Source organism: Chaetodon auriga, chromosome 17 (assembly GCF_051107435.1).
Source record: "Chaetodon auriga isolate fChaAug3 chromosome 17, fChaAug3.hap1, whole genome shotgun sequence".
NCBI lineage: Eukaryota > Metazoa > Chordata > Actinopteri > Chaetodontiformes > Chaetodontidae > Chaetodon > Chaetodon auriga.
In genome coordinates, this window is record NC_135090.1 from 8,212,866 (window position 1) to 8,226,537 (window position 13,672).

Genomic DNA, 13,672 nt, shown 5'->3' on the forward strand with positions numbered 1-13,672 from the left:
TGGAGGCTCATGTACGCCTACCCTGTGGTTTCCCCAGGCCACCACGAAGCCTTTGTATTCGCCCTGTTTGCCATGGGAAAATATCTGAAACAAATAAGTCGCTCGGTCGGCACCCATCAGTGTAAAAACACTTCTGAGAGCTGTGGATTGTGCTGAGAGGGTGTGGCGCAGCGCTGAAGGAACTACTTGTTTACTCTTGCTGTGTCCGAAAATAAAAAAAGCAATTATTTTCTCTCCGAAATGGAAGGCAAATAAACAAGTATTCTTGAGCAGACAACGTGGGCAGGCACGAGCTGCCTGCGGTCGCGCAGCGGCGTGCTGGACTTGGTATGAGAAGGAGGGTGACACTTTGAGGTTCTTCCCCACAACATCATCACCATCATCATCATTGTCATCATCACTATCAGTGAGTTTCTGTGATGGAGAAAGGCAGACTGAACTCAAAAATCCAGCTGTAGGTGAAGAAAACATTTTACTGTTGAAAACATGCAGTTGCCATCATGTTTTTGAGGGGGGAAAGGAAACATGTGTATGTTTAACTGCTCAATGATGAAACATGCTCTAAAATGACAAAAAAAAAAGAAGACAAATGAGACAAGTGATGCATTTTAGCACATCTGCTTAATATGACTTTTTATCACATCATGAATTAAAGAGGTATTTCATATTTCTCTGCCCTAAATACTTCCATGAATCTCCTCTCTAATTAGCCAGTTTATCTGTTTCTATGGTGATATTTTGGAGGTTAATTCGTACATTGTGTCCCTACTGTAGAGAGCATTGGTTTGTTTTGTTGCTCACAGTTGAATGGAACATTGTGGAAAATAATGTTGCACATCAGGCACATGATGTGCAGCGTTTACACTCCCTTTTAATTAAATTAGTTTGTGTCAGTCTGCCTTCAGCTGAGCTACAGCAATGACTGCAGGACTAACCACACTATACTGCAGCAGCTGAAGGCTGACAACGCCATGTTTTGTTGATACTGAACACTTTCTCAGCCAGAGCTCTGTGTTAAAGTTTAATTCAAACTTAAAGTAACGAATCAATCCATTTGATGGGCAATTAATATCGCCATGTAGCAGGGTTATATCATGATTTCAAAGAAGACACAAATGTACATGAAATACACATGGGATACATGGGATTTAGCAATCCCATTAAATGTTTTGGCTGAAAACTCAATGCAAAATTAAACAATTTAAATGCAAAATCTACATCTGGCTTAAGATCACTTTGACAGGAAACATCTTAATGTCAAATCGGGGGCTTTTCCGTATTTTGTGATCTTGCCACCAGGTAATCCTGCTATTCGTGAAAGTCCCATTTTCATAGCACATTATATAAATAGCAAATTAGATTTAATCTCATAGTGTTGTCTGTCTGATTGAACCGTCTCTTTAGTCTTCATAGTTCAGAAATCAAGTTCTAGACCTAACTACTAAGGACTTTTACAAACGTGGTCACCAAATCCACATAAAAGTTTACAGTACATGGACAGTACTCCTCTGTCACTCACCGACTGCCTCAGCTTGCTGCAAGCGGAAGACAAACGTTGGACTGTAGTAGAATATCTAGACTGTTGTAAACGTGCTCCTGTTCTACATACTCCGGTACGATAGGTGGCGGTATGTACCCAAGAGTTGATATTGCAGCCCGAATAATAACGCGAAGAAGAAAAAAGCGGAAGTTGTTGGCTAATGTGGAAACGGCGTACCTGGGTGATGTCTGTTATAGTAAAGGTGTTCTCACGCTCAGTCGCGTTATTACACAGGTGAGACGATATTATATGACCTTTTACCTCAATGTATGGTATTAGTGTGCTGTTTCGTTTCAGAATGTATCAACAACCAGCTACTCGGCGCTAGCGACACATGTTAGCCTGTAAGCAAACACAACGCTGCTTGACAGTTGATTTTTTTTTAATTTCCTCTATCAAAAGTGTTTTGTTTGGTTTAATGTGTTTGTGTTTAAGCTTTGTTGTCTTTCAGGGTGTTTAACGTTGTCTAATCGTAGTGAATAAAATTGTGTACAGCAAAACTGTCTTTGCTCATCAAGTTACAAATACTTGCTATACTGTGTATGTGTCCGTGTGTGTGTGTGTGTGTGTGTGTGTGTGTGTGTGTGTGTATGTATACATACACAGACACACATACACACACACACACACACACTTAAGTGTCAGTATCAACCTCATGCTGTTTCCCTTAACCCTTTCTCTCTTCCCCATCCCTGGTAGGGCTCACTGAAGTGTAGACATGGAAGTGCCTTGCTACCTGCCCAAACTACTGTTTGAGCTCAATGAGCAGCGTAAGCGGGACTTCTTCTGTGACTGCAGCATCCTTGTTGAAGGTCGTGTCTTCAAAGCCCACCGCAATGTGTTGTTTGCTGGAAGCGGCTATTTCCGGGCTCTTCTGGTTCACTATCTGCAGGTGAGAATAGCTGCTATCAGTGATTCCCTGAGGTTTGGACATGACCCCTTAGAAACAAATGCAATCATATGGCTAAGATATTGTTTTTGGTATTGTGTAATTAATGATTAAATTAATGCTTTAAAGTGTTCACAAACAAAATGACAAAACAAACAGATCACTTTCTATGAAAGCAGTGAAGAAGAACATAACAAGTAAGTGACTTCCCCATGGGTGGAGTGGATGGTGGGAGTCGGGACCCTCTGTAAGTCAGTTGGTTTGGAGGTCTGGTCTGGTTTGTTAATGTGCAGGCCACACATTGCTGATTTTGTCAAAGTAGGACATTCACTTCTCCTTCTAAATCTTACTACTTTTAAAAAGTATTGAAGTAAGGCAGATCCAAAGATAATTTAAAAAAAAAAAAAAAAAAAAAAAAAACGGATTTGGCTCTCAGTCTAGTTGCAAAACTATATTTTCAAGGAAATTAAATCTGAAATTGTCTTTAATTTCTCAATGGATCCCTTTCAGGATAATGGACAGCGCTACAGCACAGCATCATTGGACATTGTGACAGCTGATGCCTTCTCTATTATTCTGGACTTCCTTTACTCTGGCCGCTTGGCCCTGAACAGAAGCAATGTCATTGAGGTGATGTCAGCAGCCAGCTACCTGCAGATGACTGATCTGGTAAACTTCTGTAAGGGATACATCCGCTCATCTTTGGAAATATGCAACAAGGAGAAGGAAAGGAACACAGAGAAGGAGAACCAGACACAGGATGGAGGGATGGGTCCTGCGGACAGCGGCACTCTGGCTGCTGCTGCTGTCTCCAGCGGTGCAGAGGCTGCAGAGCCTCATTCACAGGTTGCAGAGGCAGATAGAGGGTCGGGGTTAGGTACAGAGTCTGTGTCCTTGGCGAAAACCCCCTTGTCTATCCCTGTCACCTCAACTCCAGGCACCAGCAGGGATATAGACAGTGATTACCATTCCAGGGAGGAATTTGGATCTGGTAGTGAAGGACAGAAGGGACACATGGATCAGACTAATCTCTCATCCTCTTCATCGTCTGTTTTGACCCTGGAGTTAGTGAACCCCAAGATAGAGTACGACCCTGATGAGGAGCTTATGGAGTCCCCTGACACCAAAGACCTGGCCTCATATCCTGGGCCCTCTCTCCATAACTCTCATCACGGTCGGCTACTTCCCCCAAGTCCATCTCCCTCCAGTGAGCGGTCTCCCTTGGGATACAGCCCTTCCTTTAATTCCAGGCAGCTGATGGAGATGTTGGCCAGAGGTGAAGGCCCCAGTCCTCCAGGGGACAGAGCAGGGCCGCGCTTTAACCAAGGACTAGGTAGCAGCACAGGAGGAGGCCGAATAGATGAAGGTCTAGGGTTTGTGGGATCGTCGATCATGGAGATCCAGTCTGATTGGCTTGGAGAGGACACAGGTAATTTACAAGCTCAATCTCAGCTCTTACAAACCTTGACCTTGGTACATATGTTTCCTCGTAGGATTGAAAAAGAAATTGAAACTATTTCCATGTTGCATTGAAGACATTTTCATGAAGAAGAGAAAGGCTGCACATTTTCCAGTGCTGCTCTATTGGGATCTGAACAGCTGGCCTCTTTCTCCCCCTGCAGGTGATGGTTTGGTAGTGCCAGTGAAACTCCACAAGTGCCCTTTCTGTCCTTACACTGCAAAGCAGAAGGGAATCATGAAGAGACACATCCGTTGCCACACGGGAGAGAGGCCCTTCCCCTGCCCCATGTGTGGCAAGAGGTTCACGAGACAGGAGCACCTTCGCAGTCACGCCCTCAGTGTAGGAATTTTTTGTTTCCAATTGTCTAAAAGTTGTTCACTTTGTCAAACAGGGAAATTACATGTGCTTTTGAAATGTGACCTATAGTTGTTTTTACATTATTGAAGACTCTTAAGGATTTCATGGGCAGCCTTATGTTGGGAACTGTTGTACAAAAAAAGAGATCATGTGTTTAAGATAACTTTTAAAATTTTTGTGGGGAATTGCACAGTGGCAATGGTCTGTTCTCTTGTATTTTACTGATAAATTGTTGTGCTTTGTCTCAGTTGTAGTAGAATTGTAGTTAAGATACAATGATTTGGACAAAACCACTTAAAGCTGGTAATTGCTAGCATTTAGTTGTAAACATTAATTAGCTCTTTGAGTGCTGATGGTGTTGTTAAATTCAGCTCTTTTTTCCCTGACGCTTGTGTTTTGTGTGCAGTGAAGGAAGTATGAGAGCAGTAAATGTGTCTGCTGCCATGTTGTTTTTCTTCACCTGTAAATAATCTAAACATGGTTTTGCCAGTGCAAACTGATTCACATTGTGCTGTCTCTCACTGTATTGACCATCGGCAGGTCCACAGGCACTACTGGCCAGTGTCATGTAAGAGCTGCAGGCGAACCTTCACCGGATCCAGTGTTTCACCAGGACTCAGGCGCTTCGGTATCTGCGACAGCTGCAACTGTGTGACCACCACTCATGATGATGCCGCCCCTGTTCACCCCGCCAGCCAACCAGAGCCCATGGAACGTGCGGACGGGGGTACGGATTGGTCCAGTTTTATGGATGACGTAGATGAGGTGGAGGTCGGCAGAGTTGAGGACTTGGTAGAGAAACAGATGCTTGAAAGGCAGCTGGCTGCCTGCACTGATGTAGGTCACACACTGTGAATCTGTGACCGACTGTACTTAGAGAGGAAAAACTGTTCCACTGTTTGGGTTAAGTGTGACCATACTGTTATTGATGTTAAATTATTACTGTATGATGATTGTCTTTTTTTAAGATGATTTATTTGGACATTCCTGCTTTATTTGGTACTGACAGTAGAGAGAGACAAGAAAGGAGAGAAAGAGGGGATAACATGCAGCAACACAAACCCAGAGCGCTGCGGTAAGGACTCAGCCTTGATACATGCTACGCACTCGACCGCATGACTTTGTTGATCACTTCCAAATTTCTCTGTATGTGCTGTACATAAAGAGAACGTGGCTCTCAGAGTTAGAGATTTCTGGATGTCTCCTAACATCATAGAGGATGGGCAATGTAGCCTGTTCCATGTTTTGTCCAGAATTTCACAGATAAAATGAGCCCTGTGGTTATAATGGAGCTGTTGTGGGTGTTGTCACAATAAATGTGTTATGTCATTGTGGACATATTTCCATTTATCACATTTTGTTTGTTTTTCTACATGAAGATGTATTGACATACAGTTCCCTGCTGCTTGTCATGATTTTGCATCAGGTGATCAACTTGCTGTAGCATGATTAAAAAAAAAGTGACCTTTGACGCCCTCTAGTGGCTGCAAGCCCACCATTATATATAAGAAATTGTTCTTAATGACCACCTGGTTAATCCCCTTCTCTTTCATAGGAATTGTGACAGAGGGTGACTGCACAGCATGATCTTCCCACAACAGCATTCAGGTGTGATGCTGCTGATGTTGCACAGGTAGAGGTGGAGTGTACTCAGCTGTCGAGTCTGACTGTGTGACAGTAATAAGAGCCTTTTAATCAGCGTGGGACTCAAGCGACTTCAAATGCGACTCGTGCATTAACGTTACACCTTTGACTCGTCTCATTCCCTTGCTCATGTTGGGACATTGGAAGTAATGTAGGCAACCAGATAGATTGATTCACATAGGAAACTCTTTCGGGGGGGGGGGGTTACTGTCATCTACAGAGCAGCACCTAGTGGTGGAATGTAACAAAAAAAAAAAAAAAATCCAATATTGGCATTAATGCTCTGAGTCTTAAATGAGTCCGGTTGGAAACAGTTGACAGGCCAGCAGGTCACTGTACTTGGTTCTCTACCACTCTCTGTGTGTTTCTTCAGGATGTGGTGGTTGCCAATGACAGGTGGAGTAAGGGCTGCTACTGCAAACGTGCTGACAGGTACACACCTGGCAAACTTCCACACCACAAATGGGAGAAATGCCACTCTATCGACACCCGTTCCTGGGGCTACTGAAGAGACATGAAGCTAGGAGACCTCATGGACCTGCCGTCCATCATAAAGAGGCAGAGGAAGGTCGTCACATAGCTGATTTATCCAGTCATTTTGTGATGAATTATTTGCATTAATCTAACACTCTCTCTTGCAATGGGTGGTAACTACCTGCATACCATTGGTGTGATGGCAGATGGCACGATTGCCCCGGTGGCTGTGGGGACTTGGTGCCCGGTTGGGGATTAATGGGGAGGCCATCTATGCTTCCAAACCCTGCAGGGCCCAGATGGAGAACAGCACTGTCACTGTCTGGTGAGATGCTGATTTTGTTTTTCATTCCATTTCCTGCTGCTTTTCCAGGGGCCAGGTCACACTGGCAGCACGCTAAGCGAGCAACATATTGTGATTTTGTGATTAGAAAACAATGCAAAGCCTGTTGTGTCTCGGCTCTAGCCACTGATTGCTCTTATTAAAGGTACAGTGCCAAAAACAATACAGTTTATGCCACAATCCTTGGTTCTAAACAACCACTTCGGCTTACATCTCCAAGGGCATCTGTGGCCATGAAAGTAAGCCTTTATGCATACAGAACTTCAATTCCAGTTCCCTTCATTTGTCATGATCAGAAACTGTACACACGACTCTTTTACATCCACAGGATACACTTATGGACTATCCTAATATAAATCATGTGTACAATACACAGAGTGTGTGCATAATGGACACGTTATTGTCCTTTTACATGTTCATTTTAATCATATGCCATGGTGAAAAAAGCCAAAGCTGAGACACAGGTGTTACCACTCACATTAATGAAGGTACAGGGCCTTAATTAATGTGGTTAGTAACACCTGTGCTCCAAAAAAAATGGCTGCTGTGAGAAAGGTCTGGTCGAAGAAGAAGAAATCGCGAAGCCAACTGAGGAGGGCGACAATAAGCCTTCGTTGAATCTAATAACCAGAGAAGAAGAACGCTTATTTACGACTTTGTTTTGTGGTTGGCAGACGGCGGATGTCTGCGGTGTTCCTCCAGAGGGACTGTCGGACTACGCGGTGACACATGGGCAAGTCGCGGGATTTGAGTGAGTTCCAGCGGGGCATGATCGTAGGAGCGCGGCGCGCCGGCTGCAGCATCTCGGAAACGGTAAACCGGCTGGGATTTTCCAAGACCAGCGTGTCTCGAGTTTACAGGGAATGGTGCGAGAAGCAGAAGACCTCCAGTCACCGGGGGTCCTGCGGGAGAAAACGCCTGGTCGGGGACAGCGGTGAGAGGAGGATGGAGAGTGTGGTGGAGGCGAACAACCACGCGACGAGTGAGCAGATCCAGGCTCTGTACAACAGCAGCGGGCAGGAGAAGCCCATCTCTCTCAGGACCACCCGGCGGACCTTGAAGCGGCTCGGTTACAGCCGCAGGGCTCAGCGGCGGGATTCACTCGTCCTGGCCGGACTGGAAGCTCTGGCTGTGTACGCATCCTGCCCAGAGCGGCTTGAGACAGACAAGGACGTTGTGTGCAGCAACAAGAATGAGTCGGACTCAAGAATTCAGACCTCCGCGGACCTTGTGTGCAGCAGCGAGAAAGACCCGGTCCCAAGGGTGCAGTAGAGACCTGGATACCTTGTTCCGCGCTGGCCTCCTTATTAAGTCCAAAGAAAGTTGCCTGCTGGGCGCATTTCTTTATGAAGGGAACAATATGTACAAAGACAACTTGCACATAACGAGAGAGTATTGGAAAAATACAAAGTCAAAACCAACAAACAAAAAAATGTAAAAGAATTTATGTGCACATGTATTTAACAAAATATAGGTTTTGACCTTGTTTCGCCATAGCATGCCTTTCTATTTGTAGGGTCATATTCAAATAGATCGGGGCTAGTTTGTTCTGGAGTCAGTCCATTTCTTTCTTTTGTTAAATTATTTTTTTTATATAAACATATATACTTGACCAACATCGACAATTGTACAGAGAAAATCTTTGCCCATTTTGTTGAATTAAAAAATTCTGTATGCTGTAGTTTTCCCACTCAATCTCCTTACAGCGCCTATTCAGAATATTGTTGTTATTTCTCTAGCCCATTATTTATGACCAGAAATATCAAGTTTACCTAACTAAACCTCTTGTTTACGCATAATATTATATCAAAAAGTACACATGCGTCAGAACAGTTACGATCAACGTCGAAAAAAGTCTCCCAAATATGATCTACAGGCACCCTCGGTAACACATTTCAAAGGGCCACAACATACCAGAATGAATCATTCTTAATTAAACAAAAGGATGCTGAATTCGCTTTGTATAGAAATATGTGTACTAAAGCAGTAATTCAAACTGTCATCAGCAGACCTGTATCTACTATTGAGAAGCACAAGGCCATTTTTTTGGTTGGCCTTCTGCTATTAAAAGCTTCCACATGGTGGGCATTTTAGTATGAAGGGTGACTCCACCGGAATTGTATTCCTGACAGTGTGGGGAGGGTACTGAGAGAGTATTTAGACTTTCGTGTTGTCCATAAAGTTTACAACAAAGAGAAATATGTCACTGAATAAATACAGACTATGAACCATCCCACATATCTAATATAATCTGTCGTCACAACAATTAGGATGTAATTAGGATTTAAGAAATCTTATCTTGTGTGACGCACAGTGTGTGAAGGCATGCCCCGTGTTATGTTTATCTGTAAATAAAGCTGTGTATAAAAAAAAAAAAGAAAAAGAAAGAAAGCGGCAGTCACGTGACCATTCATGTGCTCCAGTCATATGATGCTAAACATTTCAACTGACGGGTAGCACCAGAAGTGGAATCCCCGTCTAATGTTTGACTGTGTTGTAGGCCTGTTGGGTTGGTGTCCCAGCCGCTGGAAACATATCGGCGCTTAGCTTCGTAGCAGCATCTCCGCAGGAGTTAGCAGAAAGGCTAACCTGCTGCAGTCATGCTAGCCGTGTATGCCTTCGTCGCTGCTGTAGTTTCTCAGACGGCGGCTCGGTACACTGCGAACTGGACGAGCCTGGACGCCAGACCGCTGCCGTCATGGTACGACGAGGCTAAGGTGGGGATTTTTATCCACTGGGGTGTGTTTTCCGTCCCTGGGTTCGGCAGTGAGTGGTTCTGGTGGCACTGGCAGGGCCAGCAGCCTCCGGACCAGAAGTGTGTGAACTACATGTCAAAGAACTACCCGCCTGGGTTCAGCTACCCGGAGTTTGCTCCCCAGTTTCACGCGCAGTTTTTCGACCCGGGGGAGTGGGCGGACATTTTCAAGGCTTCTGGTGCAAAGTGAGTGTTATTTGTAGCTGAAAGTCCGAACAGAGCGTGGGCTGACAAACACTTTTTTACTTCCGGCTTCTTATTTTCCCTGAATGTGCTCTGGTCCGCAGTCTCACGCATACTGTATGTTATACTGCCTCATTATCTGAACTGCAGATATGTCGTCCTGACTGCCAAACACCACGAAGGATTTACTAACTGGGGGTCTCCTAACTCCTGGAACTGGAATTCAGTTGATTCTGGTCCTCACAGGGACTTAGTGGGAGACCTGGCAGAGGCGGTGCGCAACAGGTGGGCCATCAAATGTTTAGTTATGAAGCACAGGGAAAGTGTTTATAGCTGAGCTGACATGTATATACTGATAATTTAGTGAATTAAAGAGTATCGTACAATCCCCCCGTTCATGTCACCTTTTAACCATTCACATTCACATTCTTATGGATTCTGCATGTCTTCAGTGACAGATTTTAAGGTTTTTAATTCCCTGGTTTAGGTCATTGCACTATGGACTCTATAACTCCTTGTACGAGTGGTTCCACCCGCTATACCTGATGGACAAGAAGAATGGATTCAAAACGCAGGCGTTTGTGATGCATAAACTACTACCAGAGCTCTATAACATGGTTGTAAGGTCTGCACTAAAATTTCTCCATCAGCTGATTCCAGTATAAATGTGTTTATTGCACTTGCATGTACAGTAAGTCAGACTTAGTAACATGAGCCTGTGTGAGTGACAGGCACATGTCAATAAAACTGAATGGCAGTGTGTTTAAACCTTTATCTTCCTGTTGTTTTACAGGTACAGACCTGAGGTGATCTGGTCTGATGGGGACTGGGAAGCACCTGACACCTACTGGAACTCCACCCAGTTCCTGGCCTGGCTCTACAATGACAGCCCCGTCAAGGTACATGTTTTTTTTGTTTTGTTTTGTTTTTAAGTCAGACATTCAGTTATTGTTTCCAGATGGCTACATGTGCTTACAAGACCTTCCTTGTTTTAGGATACTGTTGTGACCAATGACAGATGGGGATCTGGCTGTGCGTGTAAACATGGTGGCTACTATAACTGTGAAGACAAATATACTCCAGGCCAGCTGCCCAAGCACAAGTGGGAGAAGTGCACATCTGTGGACACCTTGTCCTGGGGTTACCGTCGAAACATGAAGATGAGTGAGCTGATGGACTTGCCCACTATCATAGAGGTGAGGATATGTGATCGTATCAGTTTAGAGTTGATTACCAATTCTGGAATGATAATGATAATTGTCCCCTGATTTTGTCATCATTGTCAAGAGAATACTTATTAAAAAGAACGAGTCAGGCATGTGATCAGTCATCCTATCTTTCATTGCTTAAAAATGATTATCAGAACCTCACTGTGATCAGGCAGGTCTCTGACTGGTTGTGCTGCTTCTGTTGCAGGATCTGGTTCACACTGTGGCTCTGGGAGGGAACTACCTTCTGAATGTTGGTCCCACACCTGATGGTATGATCCCAGCGGTGTTTGAGGAGAGGCTGAGGGGTGTAGGAGCCTGGCTAGAGATCAACGGGGAGGCCATCTACACCTCCAAACCCTGGAGGATCCAGATGGAGAACACCACTGTACCAGTCTGGTAAGAAGCTGAGGGAGAGCTGAAAGTGAAAAGCTGTCTGTGATCTTGTGGTTTCTGTCTTTTATAATTGAAAGCACATTTTTCATAAATCATTATAGAAGTCGTAAACCAGTGGTTTACGCTCCTTTGTCAGCAGGACAAGATCTGACTGCAGGGTGTCATTAACCTCAGCTCTTAATTTACTGGCAAAACAGGAAGATCCCTCATGCAGCTTCAGTCTGAACAAGTCTTCAAAAAAGTATATCAGAATATCAACCCCACATTTTTCTATGACTACTTTAAGAGGCTGCCATAAGGAATGGATTTCGATTGCCTGTATATAAAACATGTAGAAGGAACTTTGGTTTTATTCCAGAAGCTGAACAGTTATAGAGTTCACAGTAATAGAAATAGCCAGTTTACCTTGTGTATAGGCTGATAAATGTACCTGTACTTTTGACCTCATCCTAATTGCTATGAATATCAAATTTGTCATACATTTTTTTAACGTGTGTTAAAAGTTCCTCTCCTGGCATTGATTAAACCCCTCAAATCTCACCTCTGTTCATCGAAATGTAACTCTACATCTTAAACTTCATTTAGTATGCACGGATCTGAATAGCACTCACTTCTGTCTCGACCCACCCCTCCACCTCTTATCTACAGCTTGAGGAACAACCCCAAAGTCATGTGGAGTTTTCTGTCTGAATTATCATAATGAATATAGCAATCATCAAATTCAGCAGTTTAGCTATGTGACAAACTGTTTTGAGTAACATTTGCTGTAACTTTCTTTGTCAACACCCTCAAGCTGGATAAAATGTGCACTGGTTCCTTATGGATGTCATCTATGAAACTCTGGCTGTCTGAACCTATGTTTCATAGACTGTCATTGGTCCACGGCAGCTCCAAGGTGGAAATACTCAGGCATGGCACTGCCTGCCTATTTCACTCATGATGTGTCTTGTATTACATAAAATACACCATATGGACATGTTAACAAGGTTGATAACTCGATTGCACGCTTGCATGCTTTGAAGTCCCCCTTTAGGGACAAATAAAGTTATTTTGAAGTGAATTGAATTGATGCAACTTGCCATCTTCATTTCTCTAGGTATACATCTAAAGGAGCATCTGTATATGCCATCATGACAGCTAAACCTCCCAAGCCCACAGTGCAGCTATTGGGACCTAAAACATCATCAGCCACTAAGGTAAAGAGAGTGATACAGTGGACGTGTTTAAGTTTTTACAGGTGATGAAAAGCTTGTTAGTGAAGCCTGGGCAGAAAAAGATATGTGACCTTGTAAGAACAGAAGTGAATCCTAGTATATGAATAGTGAGAATTGTGAATTTTTGTCCGTTATCCAGGTGACCTTGTTGGGGAATCCAAAGCCCTTACCCTGGTCCCCACTCGACCCCAGTGCTGGACTTATTGTCCTCCTGCCTGAACTGCCTTACTGCCCCAGTCAAGCTTGGACACTCAAACTGGACGGTGTCCAGTGAACCTTAAACTCCCCAGACACTGCAAAGTTGAGTATTTAGAATTTCTTCATCTCAGGTTTTCACCATGCTTGTAGGATCAGGGGAAACTCGTGCACTATGGTTGAAGGGACGCTGCTTATGTAATGTTTTAAGTATTTTTGCCAAAATGAAGGGGAACTCTCCTTTTTATCAACTCCTTTATTACTGAATGTGTCAGTGCCTCTTAATTGTGCTCTTTTTGTAATCGTTGAATAATTATGAATGAAAAGTGGAATCTGCTGTTCAGCGTGTAAAGATTTCCTGGCATCCTCTCCGCTGTCTAATTGCCGGTTTAGAAATGATTCATTTGTTTGAGTGGTTTGACTGAAAATTAGCAGTTTACATGTGAGGTACTTTTATCATTTTACTGTATGCTTTTTAAAATGATTGAATAAAAGATGAATCGTCTGTCTGATGAATTGATTTCCTGTGTGTTTATACAGTATATTAGTGATTTTAAAGGTTCCAATGAAGCTCTAGGAAAAGCAACAAAGTTCAGAACTAGGTTTAAACTTTGAGATATTTTAAAATACTGTTGTTCGTGGTCCACTTTCTCACATTATTCTCACAGCGTCCTTGGCCTGCAGGGTTTTTGAAACATTGGAGTCCCTTCAGACAAGTCAAAAAGTTGTCTCTCAGTGTTCCTAATGGCACTTAAAGCTTCCTTCCATGCCACTGTGTTGTGTTCAGACTTAAATAACTCTCAACTCTTTGCACTCAAGTATGAAAGAATAACTTTGTTTTTTGCTCTACATAGTACGTTCACCATTGGGAACAAGATGACATGGGTGCTTCTAGATGTTTTAAGGTTCTGTGCAGCACTTGTTAGCACTTTTATTTTCAGCAACCCCATTAAGTGCCTTAAGGTGGCATTACACATTCACCTCTCACACTTTAACGGAGGCTGCTGCTGCA

At 43.6% G+C, this 13,672-nt stretch overlaps 3 protein-coding genes across 3 annotated transcripts; all 3 read left to right on the forward strand.

The window, feature by feature from the left end:
- Positions 1-1,645: 1,645 nt before the first annotated feature.
- On the forward strand, positions 1,646-6,135 carry zbtb8b (zinc finger and BTB domain containing 8B). The gene is made up of 5 exons (XM_076754735.1): positions 1,646-1,774; positions 2,240-2,432; positions 2,940-3,858; positions 4,052-4,230; positions 4,789-6,135. Exons 2-5 carry the CDS (start codon positions 2,259-2,261, stop codon positions 5,101-5,103), a joined length of 1,587 nt encoding a protein of 528 aa, XP_076610850.1. The 5' UTR covers positions 1,646-1,774; positions 2,240-2,258; the 3' UTR covers positions 5,104-6,135.
- Positions 6,085-8,388, forward strand: LOC143335359 (uncharacterized). The gene is made up of 3 exons (XM_076754737.1): positions 6,085-6,460; positions 6,573-6,691; positions 7,384-8,388. Exon 3 carries the CDS (start codon positions 7,439-7,441, stop codon positions 7,979-7,981), a length of 543 nt encoding a protein of 180 aa, XP_076610852.1. The 5' UTR covers positions 6,085-6,460; positions 6,573-6,691; positions 7,384-7,438; the 3' UTR covers positions 7,982-8,388.
- A 729-nt stretch (positions 8,389-9,117) lies between these two features.
- Positions 9,118-13,176, forward strand: LOC143335358 (tissue alpha-L-fucosidase-like). The gene is made up of 8 exons (XM_076754736.1): positions 9,118-9,650; positions 9,798-9,932; positions 10,135-10,272; positions 10,441-10,546; positions 10,643-10,843; positions 11,064-11,254; positions 12,348-12,447; positions 12,605-13,176. Exons 1-8 carry the CDS (start codon positions 9,310-9,312, stop codon positions 12,737-12,739), a joined length of 1,347 nt encoding a protein of 448 aa, XP_076610851.1. The 5' UTR covers positions 9,118-9,309; the 3' UTR covers positions 12,740-13,176.
- The last annotated feature ends 496 nt before the right edge of the window (positions 13,177-13,672 follow it).

Bases quoted from the DNA above. Each gene is read 5' to 3' on its own strand.
- LOC143335359 (XM_076754737.1), top strand. From the start codon at position 7,439: ATGGGCAAGTCGCGGGATTTGAGTGAGTTCCAGCGGGGCATGATCGTA.
- LOC143335358 (XM_076754736.1), top strand. From the start codon at position 9,310: ATGCTAGCCGTGTATGCCTTCGTCGCTGCTGTAGTTTCTCAGACGGCG. The intron at 9,651-9,797 runs GTGAGTGTTATT...TCTGAACTGCAG, and splicing joins TTCAAGGCTTCTGGTGCAAA to ATATGTCGTCCTGACTGCCA. The intron at 11,255-12,347 runs GTAAGAAGCTGA...TCATTTCTCTAG, and splicing joins AACACCACTGTACCAGTCTG to GTATACATCTAAAGGAGCAT.
- zbtb8b (XM_076754735.1), top strand. From the start codon at position 2,259: ATGGAAGTGCCTTGCTACCTGCCCAAACTACTGTTTGAGCTCAATGAG. The intron at 2,433-2,939 runs GTGAGAATAGCT...GATCCCTTTCAG, and splicing joins TTCTGGTTCACTATCTGCAG to GATAATGGACAGCGCTACAG. The intron at 4,231-4,788 runs GTAGGAATTTTT...GACCATCGGCAG, and splicing joins TTCGCAGTCACGCCCTCAGT to GTCCACAGGCACTACTGGCC.